This window comes from Gadus chalcogrammus, chromosome 19, assembly GCF_026213295.1.
Source record: "Gadus chalcogrammus isolate NIFS_2021 chromosome 19, NIFS_Gcha_1.0, whole genome shotgun sequence".
NCBI lineage: Eukaryota > Metazoa > Chordata > Actinopteri > Gadiformes > Gadidae > Gadus > Gadus chalcogrammus.
The window spans coordinates 17,488,037-17,502,201 of NC_079430.1; the positions used below are offsets into that span (position 1 = coordinate 17,488,037).

The 14,165-nt window shown below is 47.4% G+C and overlaps 1 protein-coding gene across 1 annotated transcript in view; it reads right to left on the reverse strand.

Annotated features, from left to right (window-relative positions):
* Positions 1-347: 347 nt before the first annotated feature.
* Positions 348-14,165, reverse strand: part of tfec (transcription factor EC) — a 14,289-nt gene continuing 471 nt past the window's right edge. The window contains exons 2-8 of the mRNA XM_056578917.1: positions 9,204-9,479; positions 8,386-8,487; positions 5,472-5,517; positions 3,675-3,731; positions 3,315-3,390; positions 1,992-2,139; positions 348-1,004 (exon numbers count right to left, since the gene is read on the reverse strand). Coding sequence (XP_056434892.1) covers positions 474-1,004; positions 1,992-2,139; positions 3,315-3,390; positions 3,675-3,731; positions 5,472-5,517; positions 8,386-8,487; positions 9,204-9,479 — 1,236 coding nt within the window. The 3' untranslated portion in view covers positions 348-473. The remainder of the gene's footprint in view (positions 1,005-1,991; positions 2,140-3,314; positions 3,391-3,674; positions 3,732-5,471; positions 5,518-8,385; positions 8,488-9,203; positions 9,480-14,165) is intronic.

Below are 14,165 nucleotides of genomic sequence, written 5' to 3' on the forward strand. Positions count from 1 at the left end.
GTGTGTGTGTGTATTTGTGTGTGTGTGTGTGTGTGTGTGTGTGTGTGTGTGCGTACGTGTGTGTGTGCAGGCTCTATCCGAGAGAGGAAGAGAGAGTGAGGGCGAGTGAAAGAGCGAGAGAGAGAGAGAGGTCTTCCTCCAATGGGGGCGACGGGTATGCCAAAGTCTTGTTTATCTCTTTTCCCCAGCCCTTCCAAGGTTTGAGCCAGTGCTTCTGTGATGGCCTTTGGGGTGGGGGTGGTTGAGGGCAGGGGGGGGGGCGGGTGGAGGTGGTGGTGAGGGGTAGTGGGGGGGGTGGGGGGGGAATGGGCGGTGGAGTTGGATCGGGGTAATGCAAGCATCGGGCACCATTCAAAAGCGTCAAAAACATTGCAGCCGGAGCCAAACGGCGTCCCATAATGCATCTGGTTTGGGAATCGTACGGGGTTCGGCTCGGTCAAAGGTCATGAAAAGGGGAGGTGGGGGGTGGCCCCTTATAGGTCCTCGTCGCCCTCGGCCGAGCTGAAGCTGCTCCGCCGGCTGCCGTCGTCTGAGCCGTCGTGGGCGGGGCCGTCGTGGGCGTGGCCGGAGGGGGCGTGGCCGGCGGCGGGTGAGCGGGAGGACAGCAGGGGGTCGGCGCCGAACGGCGACAGCGCGTCGTCCATCAGGATCTCGTCCAGCCGCTGGTGCTCTTCCTCCTTGAGGGTGGCGCCGAAGAAGTCGGTGAAGTGCGAGAGCGGGTCGGAGAAGGAGGTGGCGGTCCCGTCGCCGTTGACGACCGCCGAGGAGGAAGAGGAGGAGGAGGAGGAGGAGGAGAGGGGCATGGCGCCCAGGCTGGCGAGGCCGTGCTGGAGGTAGTCGGCGTTCATGTCGTCCTGGTAGTGGGGTGGAGGTGGTTGTTGTTGTTGTTGCTGTTGTTGTTGTTGTTGCTGTTGTTGCTTGAGGAGGAGGGAGGAGAGCTCTACCGTGGCCATGCCGGCAGACATGTTGCCCAGGCCGTTGGCTCGTGCCTGGAGCTCCAGCTCCTGGAAGAAGAAGAAGAAGAAGGAGGAGGAGGAGGAGGAGGAGGAGGAGGAGGAGAAGAAGGAGAAGAAGAAAAAGCAGGTGAAGATGAAGAAGGAGGAGGAGGAGAAGAAGAAGGAGAAGAAGGAGAAGGAGGAGGAGGAGAATGAGAAGGAGGAGGAGGAGAAGAAGGAGAAGGAGGAGGAGGAGAAGAAGCAGGTGAAGATGAAGAAGGAGGAGAAGGAGGAGGAGAAGAAGGAGGAGAAGAAGGAGAAGAAGGAGAAGGAGAAGAAGAAGAAGGAGAAGAAGAAGAAGAAAAAGAAGAAGGAGGAGGAGAAGGAGAAGAAGAAGAAGGAGAAGAAGAGTTCATGGTGAGTCACTATAGTTGACAAAGCTAATAGTCTGTTGTGATTATGTCAGATCTGCCATTGATCAACCCAGGAAAAAACCTCCTCCCACACAGAGGGACGGGGGGGTGTTTGGGCGGTTATGAGACAGTTTCACAATGAATTTAGGATTCAGTTTGTACTTTTTCATAACCGCATGTTTCGTTTTCAAAACATGGATGTCTATGAGTCATTCTTTTGCGTAGTGATGTATAACAGATAATGCATAACTGTAAGCATTGGGGATCGAACTGAGTGCCTTTTGGCTGGGAGTCATTATCCTGCCCCCGTATTATGAAGGAGGGGGGGGGGGGGGCTATGGTCACCTTTCTCTCTCTCTCTCTCTCTCTCTCTCTCTCTCTCTCTCTCTCTCTCTCTCTCTGTGTTCTCTCTCTCTGTTCTCTCTGTCCCTCACTCTCTTTCTATAACTATTGGACATCATCAATTAAACGGCAGCCATTTTGCCTCTTTATACTGTTCTTTAACCTACTCTCTATCTTCTATCGCCATTGAGCAAAGGGCAGACATTTTGGCGGTACACGCTTGGGTTTACTTGCTCTCTACCGCCTTTCTCTCTAAGCCAAACCTGGGGCAGCCATTTTGGCTCTTGACGAGGGTCTTTACCTGGATCCTGAGCAGCAGTCTGCGGTTGGCCTGCTCCATCTTCTTCTGCCGGCCGTCCAGCTCCCGGGCGTGATGCTGCTCCTTCTGTAGCCACTTGATGTACTCCACGGAGGCCTTCAGGATGGTGCCTTTGTTCCACCGCATGTCCCTGTCGCAAGAGAAGAAGAAACCACCATTTATTTTTTTACTCACACTCAAACCGAACCCTCGCACAAGGTTTCTTTTCGTCACAATGTCCTCCACGGGAATTAAACGACACGATAGGCGATTAAAAGAAAAAAATACGTAATAAACGTCCGAACTCAAAGACAGACCCCCCCCCCCCCCTAACATCGCTCCCTTTTCTCTATGATGTGAATTAGAAATGGTGATTTACACAGGACATGTTCATCCGCGTTCACCCTCAGATAGGACGCAGCGAGCAGTGAATGGGGATTTTTTAATAGAATAGTTAAGTGCGCACGAGGAGAAAAAAGTCCATTCTCGTTGCCACTTGTTCGGGTAAAAATTAATCCTCCAGGAAAATGAAAGAAAAAAAAAAAAACTGAGCGGAGGTAAAAGGTAGGTGGGGGAGAAGACAGAGAGGGTGTGGGGAGGGGTGGAAACGGCGAATGGACTTAAGGTGACAGAGAGCAAGTCATTCTTCTTTCTCAGGTATTAAAAAACGCTGTTTGGGATGTCGGGAGACCATGGAAAAAAAAAATGAAATCGTCCTTTTCCACGAGAGCGGGACACTGGGTCGGATGCGTGCGAACAATCGCTCTTTTTATATTCCCTGTTAATGACACGAAGGTAGCGCTATAACCTTTCATTTAAATCCGAGGCAAAGTTCAATTGAGAAGATGGCCGCCCGATTTCATTACCCGGGCGGGATTACATTGTGGCAGCAAACTCGGAGTGATTCAGAACAGCGTGGCCGTTGGCCTCTTTGTATTTTGAACCCTCTTCCCCCCACCCTTCCCTCATCATTCCTTCTTTGAGAGCTGGAATTGACAGCATGGGGACTGTAGTGCGACAGAGGTTGTGGCGTTCTTGTGCGGGCGAGCGTGGACGACAATGGGGGGACTTAAGTGAGCCCTTTAAGCGCAGGGCCAGCAGGTCATTTTTAATTCACAGCACAACACTTTGGAAGTGCTTTTACTTTTAAATTCTTCTTTTTTTTTAACCGATTGAGTTTCCTATATACGCCCGGCACCAGACAGACGGCAGACATATTGGGTGCTCCGTTGTCGCGGTGATGGGCTTGAAGTCGTCTCCTGCTCAGCGGACAATGCGTTTCTTTATGGAATGTAAAAATGAATATGGAGAGAATGTGGCACTCACGGGTCGTTTGACTTTGGTATGAGCGTGCCCAGCTCCTTGATCCTGTAGTTGATGTTGTAACGTCGTCTGCGCTCAACTGGACAGGGTAGAGAGAGAGAGAGAGAGAGAGAGAGAGAGAGAGAGAGAGAGAGAGAGAGAGAGAGAGAGAGAGAGAGAGAGAGAGAGAGAGAGAGAGAGAGAGAGAGAGAGAGAGAGAGAGAGAGAGAGAGAGAGAGAGAGAGAGAGAGAGAGAGAGAGAGAGAACGAGAGAGCATGTTGGGAAGGGAGGGGGGGGTCAGTTGATTAGCTATAGGGTATCCATAACTAATTACTGCATCGTAAACGGGGACTTAAAAGGCAGCAGGGAGAGGGGACACTCACTTAAATTATGGTTGTCTTTCTTCTGGCGCTCCTTGGCCGTCACCCTAGGACCGCCCTCTGTGGATGGAGAGAACCAGAAAGAGGAGTGGATTGATTAGTCGTGCACGGCCCGAATCTTAAAGGGTTATCAGCAGAAACAAAAAAACCCACAGACACAGTAGTCAGACATACACAGACGCACACACAGACGCACACACAGACGCACACACAGACGCACACAGACACGCGGGCACACAGGCAGACAGACAATTGGTTATTTTGGGGACAACTCTGACTGGGGTCAACCAAAGTGTGCAGTTTCTCTGTATTAGTCACACACACACACATGCAGACATACACGCACACACACACACACAGACACACACACACACACTCACACACACTGAAAGGACCCAGTTTATCCACTCCGGTTTATCAGTGGTGCATTGTGTGTGTGTGTGTGTGTGTGTGTGTGTGTGTGTGTGTGTGTGTGTGTGTGTGTGTGTGTGTGTGTGTGTGTGTGTGTGTGTGTGTGTGTGTGTGTGTGTGTGTGTGTGTGTGTGTGATTGAAAAGTATTTAGCCCCATAATTAAGAGAGTTAAAAACTATCGTAATCTTTCCAGAGCAGTGAACCAAGAAAAAAAATGAAACTAAAATGCCGGTGCATCCATATTTGCATTCACATTCTTCCAAAATTACATAATTAGGGCCCTGAGATTGGATTCCCCAATTTGTCACAGTTGATTCAATCAAGACATTTTCAAACTTTATGTAACAGCCCATTGTCTACCCTGCACACTCAAAATGAAACATGGTCATTTACTTATTTTTCTAATTGAGTCTGAAGCGTTCTGTAGGCATCCTTTCTATTTCCTAAACGAATTAGGAACCGCTTTCTGCTTGATGCGTGACAATAATAAGTAACCCAAGTCCCAAAGATCCCCTTTATGTTTGGGCCGCTACAACGCTAAACGACACATTTTAGGGCCATGTAAGCCCGCGACTCGGGAAGATTTGCGTAGTTCGCTAATACTTGACAACAGTGGCCTGTTGTCCACACAAATAAACAAACACAGACCCTTCTCTTTTCTTTACTGTGACTAGTAAATTCAATTTAAACGTTGAACGCGTTTGACGTGTTAACGCGACACCCCAAAGTGTATGTGACGTTAGCCGGAGATAGAAAAGTATAATGAGGACACCATATACAAATTTAGTTCCAATATACTGTGTGTTCGAGCTAGGTTCAGAAGGCCATTTCATCTCCACAGCCTCGAAACACGCAGCAGCAATTGGTTTTTAGTCCTGTCTTGTAGGACATTTTAGATTTTGTACTTTGACGAATTAACTATTACGTCTACGAGTATAGTTTTTACTTGATTTAATGCTTAGAAGTGTGATTAATTATAAAAAAATGTAATCAGCTTCTGAATTAGTATTTTCGACCCCTAACTTAGCTGTAAGCGCTTTAAGACCGGTACAACCACACTGAAGTTAAAGCTTTACTTCAATTCAATTCAATTCCTTTTTATTTGTATAGCCCTTAATCACCATTACAGTCTCAAAGGGCTTAACAGGCCAAATATCTATGACACTTCATTTTCATATTATATTTCCAACTGAAATGACCAAATAAGAGCCCTTTTGAGGAAGTGTAACAAAGTGAATGAAGAGCCCTTTTGAGGAAGTGTAACAAAGTGAATGTGTGCTCGCTATCTTGGTCTGAGGGCATACCTGTGAATTCCCTTTTCACAGATCGCTTAGTGGAGAAGGGGTTAGTGGAGGGGGGACTCATTCCTGCTTTAGGGGCTTTCATACCTTGTTCGCCGCCATAGAGGTCAAGCATGCTGCCACTCAACGACACCTGGGGCGAGAGACAAAGAGAGAGAACGAGGGCGAGAGAGAGGGAGATAAAAAAGAGAACCAAAGTTAGTTCGTTCATCCAAAGAGAATGCGAGCGAGCACGCAGATTGCTTCAACCCCAAAACACCAAGGCAGGTCCTGTCAATCAGAAGAACACCGTTGTTGATGAGCAAGGCAGGAAGCCGTCGATGTTGGATAATTTGAACTCACTATGAGCTGACAAGGGCCCCACACCACCACCCCCAGTCTGCCCGATCTGAACCCTAACCCCACCACCACCACCACCTCCGCCCCCAACCCCCCCAAAAGAGGCCCAAGTTGACCTGGCACAGTGCCTTGATCCACTAACACCAGCATTAGCAGAACTTCTTTGCACCCTTTGAAAGAGGTCTTCAGACACACACAGAGAGGCCCTCTGTGTGTGTGTGTGTGTGTGTGTGTGTGTGTGTGTGTGTGTGTGTGTGTGTGTGTGTGTGTGTGTGTGTGTGTGTGTGTGTGTGTGTGTGTGTGTGTGTGTGTGTGTGTGTGTGTGTTGGTGTGTGCGGGTGCGTGTGTGTTGGAAATAGCATCCCATTAGATGAAAAGACAAGCTGGGTCAACTGAGCTGTCTCAGAGGGAAAACTGTTTTTACTACGCTTCTTTTCGCTTCTTCGCTGGGAAAAACATGGCCGGGGTGCGTGGGATAACGACGCCTCTTCACAGAGTCCGCCGGAGGAATGTGGTGAGACGTGGTGTGTCGATAGATAGGCCTTGTGTGTGTCCAATCTCGCATTTATGTCTTTCTGGGAACATGCAAAAGAAAATTGTTTAAAAAAAAATGGCCGTCATGGACACTATCCACGGTCGGTGGATTTTAGTTGGCATGTGCGTGGTAAGCACACAGGGTGTGCTTGTTTTGCGAGGCGGAGATCGCACCGTTAAATAGCAGGGATCTCGATAAGAGATGCAGGGTGGGGGGGGGGGGGGGGGGTCAAGTTGAGGGGATGAAAGAGGAGGGGAGATGAGAGAGGGAGAGGGAGAGGGAGAGAGGGAGAGGGAGAGGGAGAGGGAGAGGGGGAGAGGGGAGGGAGAGGGGGGGAGAGGGGAGGGGGAGAGAGAGAGAGAGTGAGGGGGGGAGAGAGAGAGAGAGAGAGAGAGAGAGGGGGAAAGAGGAGAACAAGGGATGCAAGGACGGGCTGCTATCTGCTTGCTTTCGCCTTTTTGCGTAGTGTTTTTTTATTTTATCCTTCTCTCGTCATCTTAACAAGATGGAAAGAAAGACGTAGGAGGAGGAGGAGGAGGAGGAGGAGGAGGAGGAGGAGAAGGAGGAGGAGAAGGAGGAGGAGGGGGAGGAGGAGGAGGAGGAGGGGGAGGAGGAGGAGGAGGTGGAGAAAAAAAAAAACGTATTAAAATGAAAGATTGAGGAGGAAGATTGAGGAGGAGGAGGAGGAGGAGGAGGGGGAGGAAGAGGAGGAGGAGGAAGAGGAGGAGGGGGAGGAAGAGGAGGAGGAGGAGGAAGAGGAGGAGGGGGAGGAGGAGGAGGAGGAGGAGAAGGAGGAGGGGGAGGAGGAGGAGGAGGAGGAGGAGGAGGAGAAGGAGGAGGTGGAGAGAAAAAAAAAAGTATTAAAATGAAAGATTGCAACTGTTCCTCCGACTGCACCCATTGTAATCACTTCAATCTCTCACTCGCGTGTCTGAGAGACGTGTGAGTTCCTGTGCGTGTGTGTGTATGTGTGTGTGTGTGTGTGTGTGTGTGTGTGTGTGTGTGTGTGCGTGTGTGTGTGTGTGGGCCGTCGCATTGCAATGCATCATACTGTATGACTAATAAGGATGAATTTATCCATTTAAGCACTCTATAATCTTTCACTTTTTCGAGTGTGTGTATGAGGAACCCCCCACTAAACCAACCACCCACCGACCAACATCCCATGGCTGAGCAACCCTCCTTATCTCCTGGAACTCTCCATCCATCCTCGGTCGTTTATTGTACATCATCCCCGCCATTATAGCACCCAGTTCCAACCCATGTCCCCGCTCCCTCCTTTACCAACTCTCTGACCTTGTCTTTGTCTGTTTGGTGTGTAAACAGACCCAGACACGACAATACGGATGCCGTTTAGGAGGATGGCCAACACTGGCGCCTCTATGAACTACAACCAAAATGGACTCTTGTGCGCTGAGCAATCCCAGACGCAGTCTTAGGATTCCAGACATGCAGTGAATCACACCACGAATGCCGGTGGATGTGTGGAAGCTATACGTTTATCTATTTATTTATCGTAAATTCTTAATGAACTACTTGTATGAGGCTTAAAGGTTGTATTTCTGTCTCACCCTCAAATGTAGGCATTATCTCTTTGTGAATGTTGTAGCTTTAGCTGGGACAGGGTCAAATAGTTTATCACCCTTATTGTTTTGGCCTACGCTTACATACCCCAGACATCCCTTCATTGTCCTATTGTCAGTGAATATCTTGCACCTTGCTTAAAGACGTTTTATTTCCTAATCTGCATTGTGGGCCTGAGAAATGTGAGAAATGTGGCTAAGCCCGTACCCCCATACACGTGAACTTTGACTCATCTCAAGCCTTAATCTGACCCCAAACTAAGACAGGGCCCCCTTTTCCCAAGCTAGCCAACCCTGAACATTACCATTTGGATGGAGAACACCCACATTTTAACGCTAGGGAAAAAACATGGCTAGCTAAGCAAAATAATATTCCCCTCGAAAAACTTAAGTAAACTCAAAGGTGACAGTTGCACCAAAATACATTTCCCAGATTGTTAGCACTTATGCATTGACAATATCAATTGAATATAAAAAAACATTTAGTCAGCAGTTGTTAGATTTGAAAGTATATAATATTATTTGCACTATAATTTATACTTACATTGCTTTGCATCATGAGGTTCGACTCCATGCAATCCAAGCCGTCGTCATTGAAACCGGATTCAAGGCTAATCAGATCATCGATAACTTCATCCATTGGAAACTAAAACAAAACAAAAATACCAGCAAATGAGTTATGAATATCCCCAAAAAGAATTACCAAATGTTCACTGCTGTCCGAGTTTGTCCCCACAGACAGGATGCATACTAATCAAAAACTTAATCCAATAAGGGATCGGTTTCGCACGTTTTTTACTCATGTTTGAAGCTCATTGATGAAACTATAAATACAATCAAATTTTCTTTCTCTGACGTTTTTGGGGAGCAGATAAGAGGGAGAAACTGATCAATAGACAAGATTTGTTGGGGTGATGAGCGTGAGAGAGTGCTATTGTGTTGAGTAAATGTAAAGCCTTCATTGAAGTAAGAATGAATTGTTGGAACATCTCAACAGTGGTTGTTAAAACAATGGTGGGTTTAATGAAGATGTGACCACCACAGTAGTTAAAGGGCAGCTGGTAGCAAAGTGCCTTGCAATGATTCTTATAATCATGATTTAGAAATGAAATGTACTGAAAGGTGGCTGAGATAACAGCAAGAACAGAGGAGGAGGAGGAGGAGGAGGAGGGGGGGGGGGGGGGGGGGTTAGGAAAAGGGAACCACCACTTTTTGGTGGTGGGAGGTAGGGGTGTTGCCAAATCAATGAAATCCCAAACACTAAGATAACCGATTTCTCACTTCTTCTTAACCGACAAAACGAATACAGGGAGGTAGAGAGACACAAAAACAACCGACCAATCAGAAGGGCGATCCACTCACCTCGCTGTCGTGATTGGCCAGCGTGAGCAGGGTGACGGGGCTGTTGGGGTTACTGCCGTCGCTGGGGGCCGACAGCATGTGCTGCCCGTTCCTCTGGACTGGCATGGCCGCCATTGGCTGGTTGGCCGCGTGGGGGTGGGGCATGGCGGCGGAGGCGGCCATCTTGGAGCCACCCAGCGTCAGGTACTGCTTCACCTGCTGGCCCTGCGGCGGCTGCTGCTGCTGCTGCTGCTGGTGGTGTTGGAGGAACTTGGAGTTCTCCAGGTGGGTCTGTACCTGGAGGGGGCGAGAGAGAGAGAGAGAGAGAGAGAGAGAGAGAGAGAGAGAGAGAGAGAGAGAGAGAGAGAGAGAGAGAGAGAGAGAGAGAGAGAGAGAGAGAGAGAGAGGAGAGAGAGAGAGGAGAGAGAGAGAGAGAGAGAGAGAGAGAGAGATTGTCAGAGAGGGCGTGTGTGTGTATGTGCAGGTGTGTATGCATGCCTGCGTGCATGAGTGCATGAACGCATGTGTGTGTGTGTGTGTGTGTATGTGTGTGCGCACTGCCAACACAGCTGTGAGGTTTCAGTGGTGTATGTCTGAAAAGAGATGTGAATTTTGACCAAAACTGAAAAATACCAAAACAGAAAAAAATCAAAAACAGAAGCACTATCAGCGAAACGAAACCACGTCATTGCTACAATAAATAAGTGATTGAAAGCAACAGACTAAAATAGTTACGATTGAAGCTATTTACAGTAAGTCTTGCCATATTGATTGCAGTATTGATTCATTGAGGTGTTACCGTTACTGTTATTGATAACTGATACACACCACTTGCAGGAATCCACATATTTAACTTAAGAACTTAGAAAAAATTGTATATCCTATAACGATTACTACTGTTCAGATACTATTGATTAAAAACAATACATTCCTGATTTAAATCCTTCAAACAAAAACCATACAAAGTCCATTTTAACCTTTTAAATAAATCGAAGAGACAACCTACACGGACAATATCCCAAAATCAACACAACTAATTTTTCCAACAAGCCAAACAAGGTACTTCAACTTTTTCTGCGAACCCCGACAACACAACACATTAAAACAGCGTCTTCCAGTCCTCTGTCTCCTTACATTAGAAGCTCGGCTTGCGTCCGGCATGCTGTAGTAGCTACAGTCGTTTAAGTGCGGCATTCTCAGGCGAGTGGCTTCTGTCTTTGCTGGTGTAGGCTTTACTTTCTCTTTGCCCCGTGTTCTCAGATAGGATCCCGAAGAAGGCGGCTGCGCTGTCCACGTCGACGTGGATGTTGGCGGTCTATAGGTGGACCTCAGAGTGCCTGTCCCCTTCCTGGGTTAGGGGTGAGTCTTATAAAGGAGAGGAGGTGGGGGTCCCCAGTGTGAGATAATTAGGCACAAAGTCTGGGGCAGTGGGGGTCTTTTTTATCTTGCGCAGGGTGGTAATCACTTCAAACAGAGGGGCCGGTGATCGCCCAGGGTTTCATCACTGCAGGACTTTGGCTTTTTAGCCTCTATCACTAATGTTGCAGGCCCGCCCCTTTCTGCCCAGCCAGCCAATCAGAGGGAGGCCTCTGCGAAGGCTCCTTTGCTGGGCCCAGCTCCTGAGGCCATTGCTTGCACAATTGTCCCCTTGTTTTAAATAACTCCCAAGAGAGTGTTTTTATTCGTCTGTTTTCATTCATTCACTGACTGCCAACAAAATTTGGTGGGTTTAGCATTCAGTCAGCCATGACATGATAATAGCAATCTCTAAAGGCTTTGTCCTTCATTGTCTCCCAAGGCACCCATTCCGCCTTTTAATAGAGCCTACAGCCATTCAGGTAGGGCAAGTTACAGGTCAGCCCCCAAACCTCTCTCTTTCTGTTTCTCTCTCTATATATCTCTATCTTTCTCGCCCACTCTCTCTCTCTCTCACTCTCTTGCTCTCTCCCTCTCTCTCTCTCTCTCTCCCGCTCTCTCTATCTCTCCCAGACATAGATGACGATATTTCACGCTTGTAATTGTTGTCGATTGCTGGCACACTGTGCCGAATTACATTTCAGTTTTAGTTCATCGCAGGCCACAACCTTTATATAGACAGAGCTCTTCGTCTGGGCAGAAATAGAGTTGTGTGCCAGTGACAATTCCAACTCAAAGGTCACAGGTCACACAAATATTTATTATTGTATTATTATTATTTTTCATCCCCTCCTTCTACTTCCGACTGCCACTGGTTCCCCCTGATATCCCCTTCACTAGCATAAATATTGTAGTTTTAATTTACCGATGTGGCAAAGCACTTGACTTGAGATTACAGAAAAATACTCTGAGCGTGCTAGCCTCCCACAGCGCAGCTTTCTCAAACAAAGACAAACACTTTACAGACTTTGGTGATTTATATTTATTGAGAGTGTGAGGCTTTGATATCAAAAGCTCAGCATTAATCCACACGCTGTTCACATTCGCATTGACCCTGAAAAAACACTCAAGTCTCCTCACAATCATGAACTTGTCAACGCCGGCAACCACTGCCACTGCTACGCAACTAACACCCCCCACTGTTCCTGGGGGGTGGGGGGAGGGGGGGGGGACAGACAAGATGTTCAGTGTTGTTGGGGGCCCAATCGAAAACATTTTTGTCTACGGAGGAAAGAGAGAGAGGGGTAGGGGGCTGACAGAATATTGGATATCAGCACTACTACTCCTCCATGCAATCACCACATCTGTGTGATTGTGTGTGATTTTGTGTGTGTTTGTGTGTGTGTGTTACGTTTACGTACGTGTGTGTGTTAAGTTTGCGTCTGTGTGTCTGAGGATGTGAGTCTGTGTGTGTGTGTGTGTGTGTGTGTGTGTGTGTGTGTGTGTGTGTGCGGGCCTTCATGTCTGGGTGTGTGTGTGCGTGTGTGTACGTGTACGTGTGTGTGACAGTGGATAATCCTGATTCCTCCTCTCACTCTACTGTAAAACGCCGGAGACACGGTCGTTAGTCGCTTAACGAAGCCTGATTCAATTTGGGAGGTAATGGTGCTCCTTCACCACAGCTCGCCGGCACAATGACCCGGGTTGTTTCCCGGCCAACGGGAAGATGCAATTTACGGAGATGTTCCACGCCGAAAAGGAGGACAGAACTGAGACGCAAATAGGAATCCACCGTTCAAAACCAGGGGGGCAGGGGACACAGATTCCAACCCACTTTGGAATCTGTGTTATTTTTGAATGTCGTCGTTCTTCGTCTTCTACTTTTAAATATCATTAATATCGCTCTGTTTTTAAGTCTTTTGTTCTTGTTTATTTATACACTTTTTTTTTCCTACCAAAACAGTTGATCATCTTAATGTTTCAGTTCAGTTTCCTAAACTGTCAACTGGCATCTGCCTTTTGCTGTGCCAAGTCACGTCGGGACGGAATGTATCATGGAACAAATTACGCTACAACTTGACATCATTGGGGATTGGCCAGAAGCTCAGGGCACAAATGACTGCTCCCTTAGTCATCACTGCCTGATAGAAGGTAAACTCAAATGCCTCAAGGCCCAGCTGTGTGCTGCTAACTTAAATTGCAATATTGAAGCCACTAAATGAGGAATGTCATGGAGAAGATGCACAGCTCCCACCTTCTGTCTCTCTCTCTCTCTCTCTCTCTCTCTCTCTCTCTCTCTCTGTATGATCTTCCCTATTTCCATTCACCCTTCACCCAATGCACGTGCTGTTATCTCTCTGGGTCTTCTGTGATGCTCATTCAATGATGTCCTTATCTGTATTAACGTGCACAGAGGCGAAAAAAACATGCACGCTCTCTCCTTCCACCAATACATTCTAACTGAGAGACAGAGAAAGAATGCAGATCTGATGGTTGTAGGGAAGTGTACATCAGATTCAAAGCACGAAAACATTATAATCTTGAACACCATGAGAAGGAAAAGAGTAACAGGGATATCCTGTCAGCCCTACTCGCTAAATATCAACCAATCAAATAGGTTTAGACTATATATGTATAGATAAAAATAAATACACAAACCCCAGCTTTATCCCCTCCCTCAAAACTTTTTCTATGTTTGCTGAGCTTATTCCGACTGTATAACAAGCGCCATACCAGATAAAGGTTGTTTTTTATACATATAGTTAGAAGATGTATCTCCAGGCAAGCTAGTTTGACTTCCAAGCAAAGTGCCACCAAGTGCTCCCCCTGAACGAAGAGCCGTTGCCTCACTCGGTTTCACTCTTGCACAAGTTCTTCTTTCACTTCATCAAAATAGGAAAGAAAGAACAACCTTAGACCTTATGAAACACCGGTTGCCATTTACCAAAAAAAAAACGCTCCAACCAGAAAGCGAACAGAACCGAGCGTGTTAACTTTAATTTCTGTCGACGTCTATAATTGAGCATTGTGCTCGCCCAGATTCCTAGGGCTACTCCTTCCATATCTTTAAAAATGCACCGATAGGATGCGTCATGCACAAGAAGTTGCTTCACGCAGCGGGCGAGCCGGCTCATTGTGCTGGGACGGTATAGTCACCACACAGAGCAGATTGTGAAACGTGGATAAGAATGGGATAGCGGACTGATTCACCACAGTAGCCCCGGTCAGGGAGGCTCTGGTGATGACCCGGGTACAACGAGGTATGCCAAAGAGACAGGAGGACGTTTTTTTATTTTGTGTGAATGGAAACACATCCCTAAGCACTTGCTCGGACCCGGAATGTGCACATACACACATCTGGCACACACACACACACTAACACAAACACACACACACACACACTTACTTGTACACACACACAGACACACAAATATATACACGTACGTACGCACTGACACATGCACACACATGCAAAGACGTATGCCTGCATACAGAATCACACACACACACACACACAAAGACATGAAAACAAACAGGCACACACACACACACTAAACCACACAAACACACACACGCACACACCACACACGTGTCTGCCACAACAATAACTAAGACCCTTATCAACTA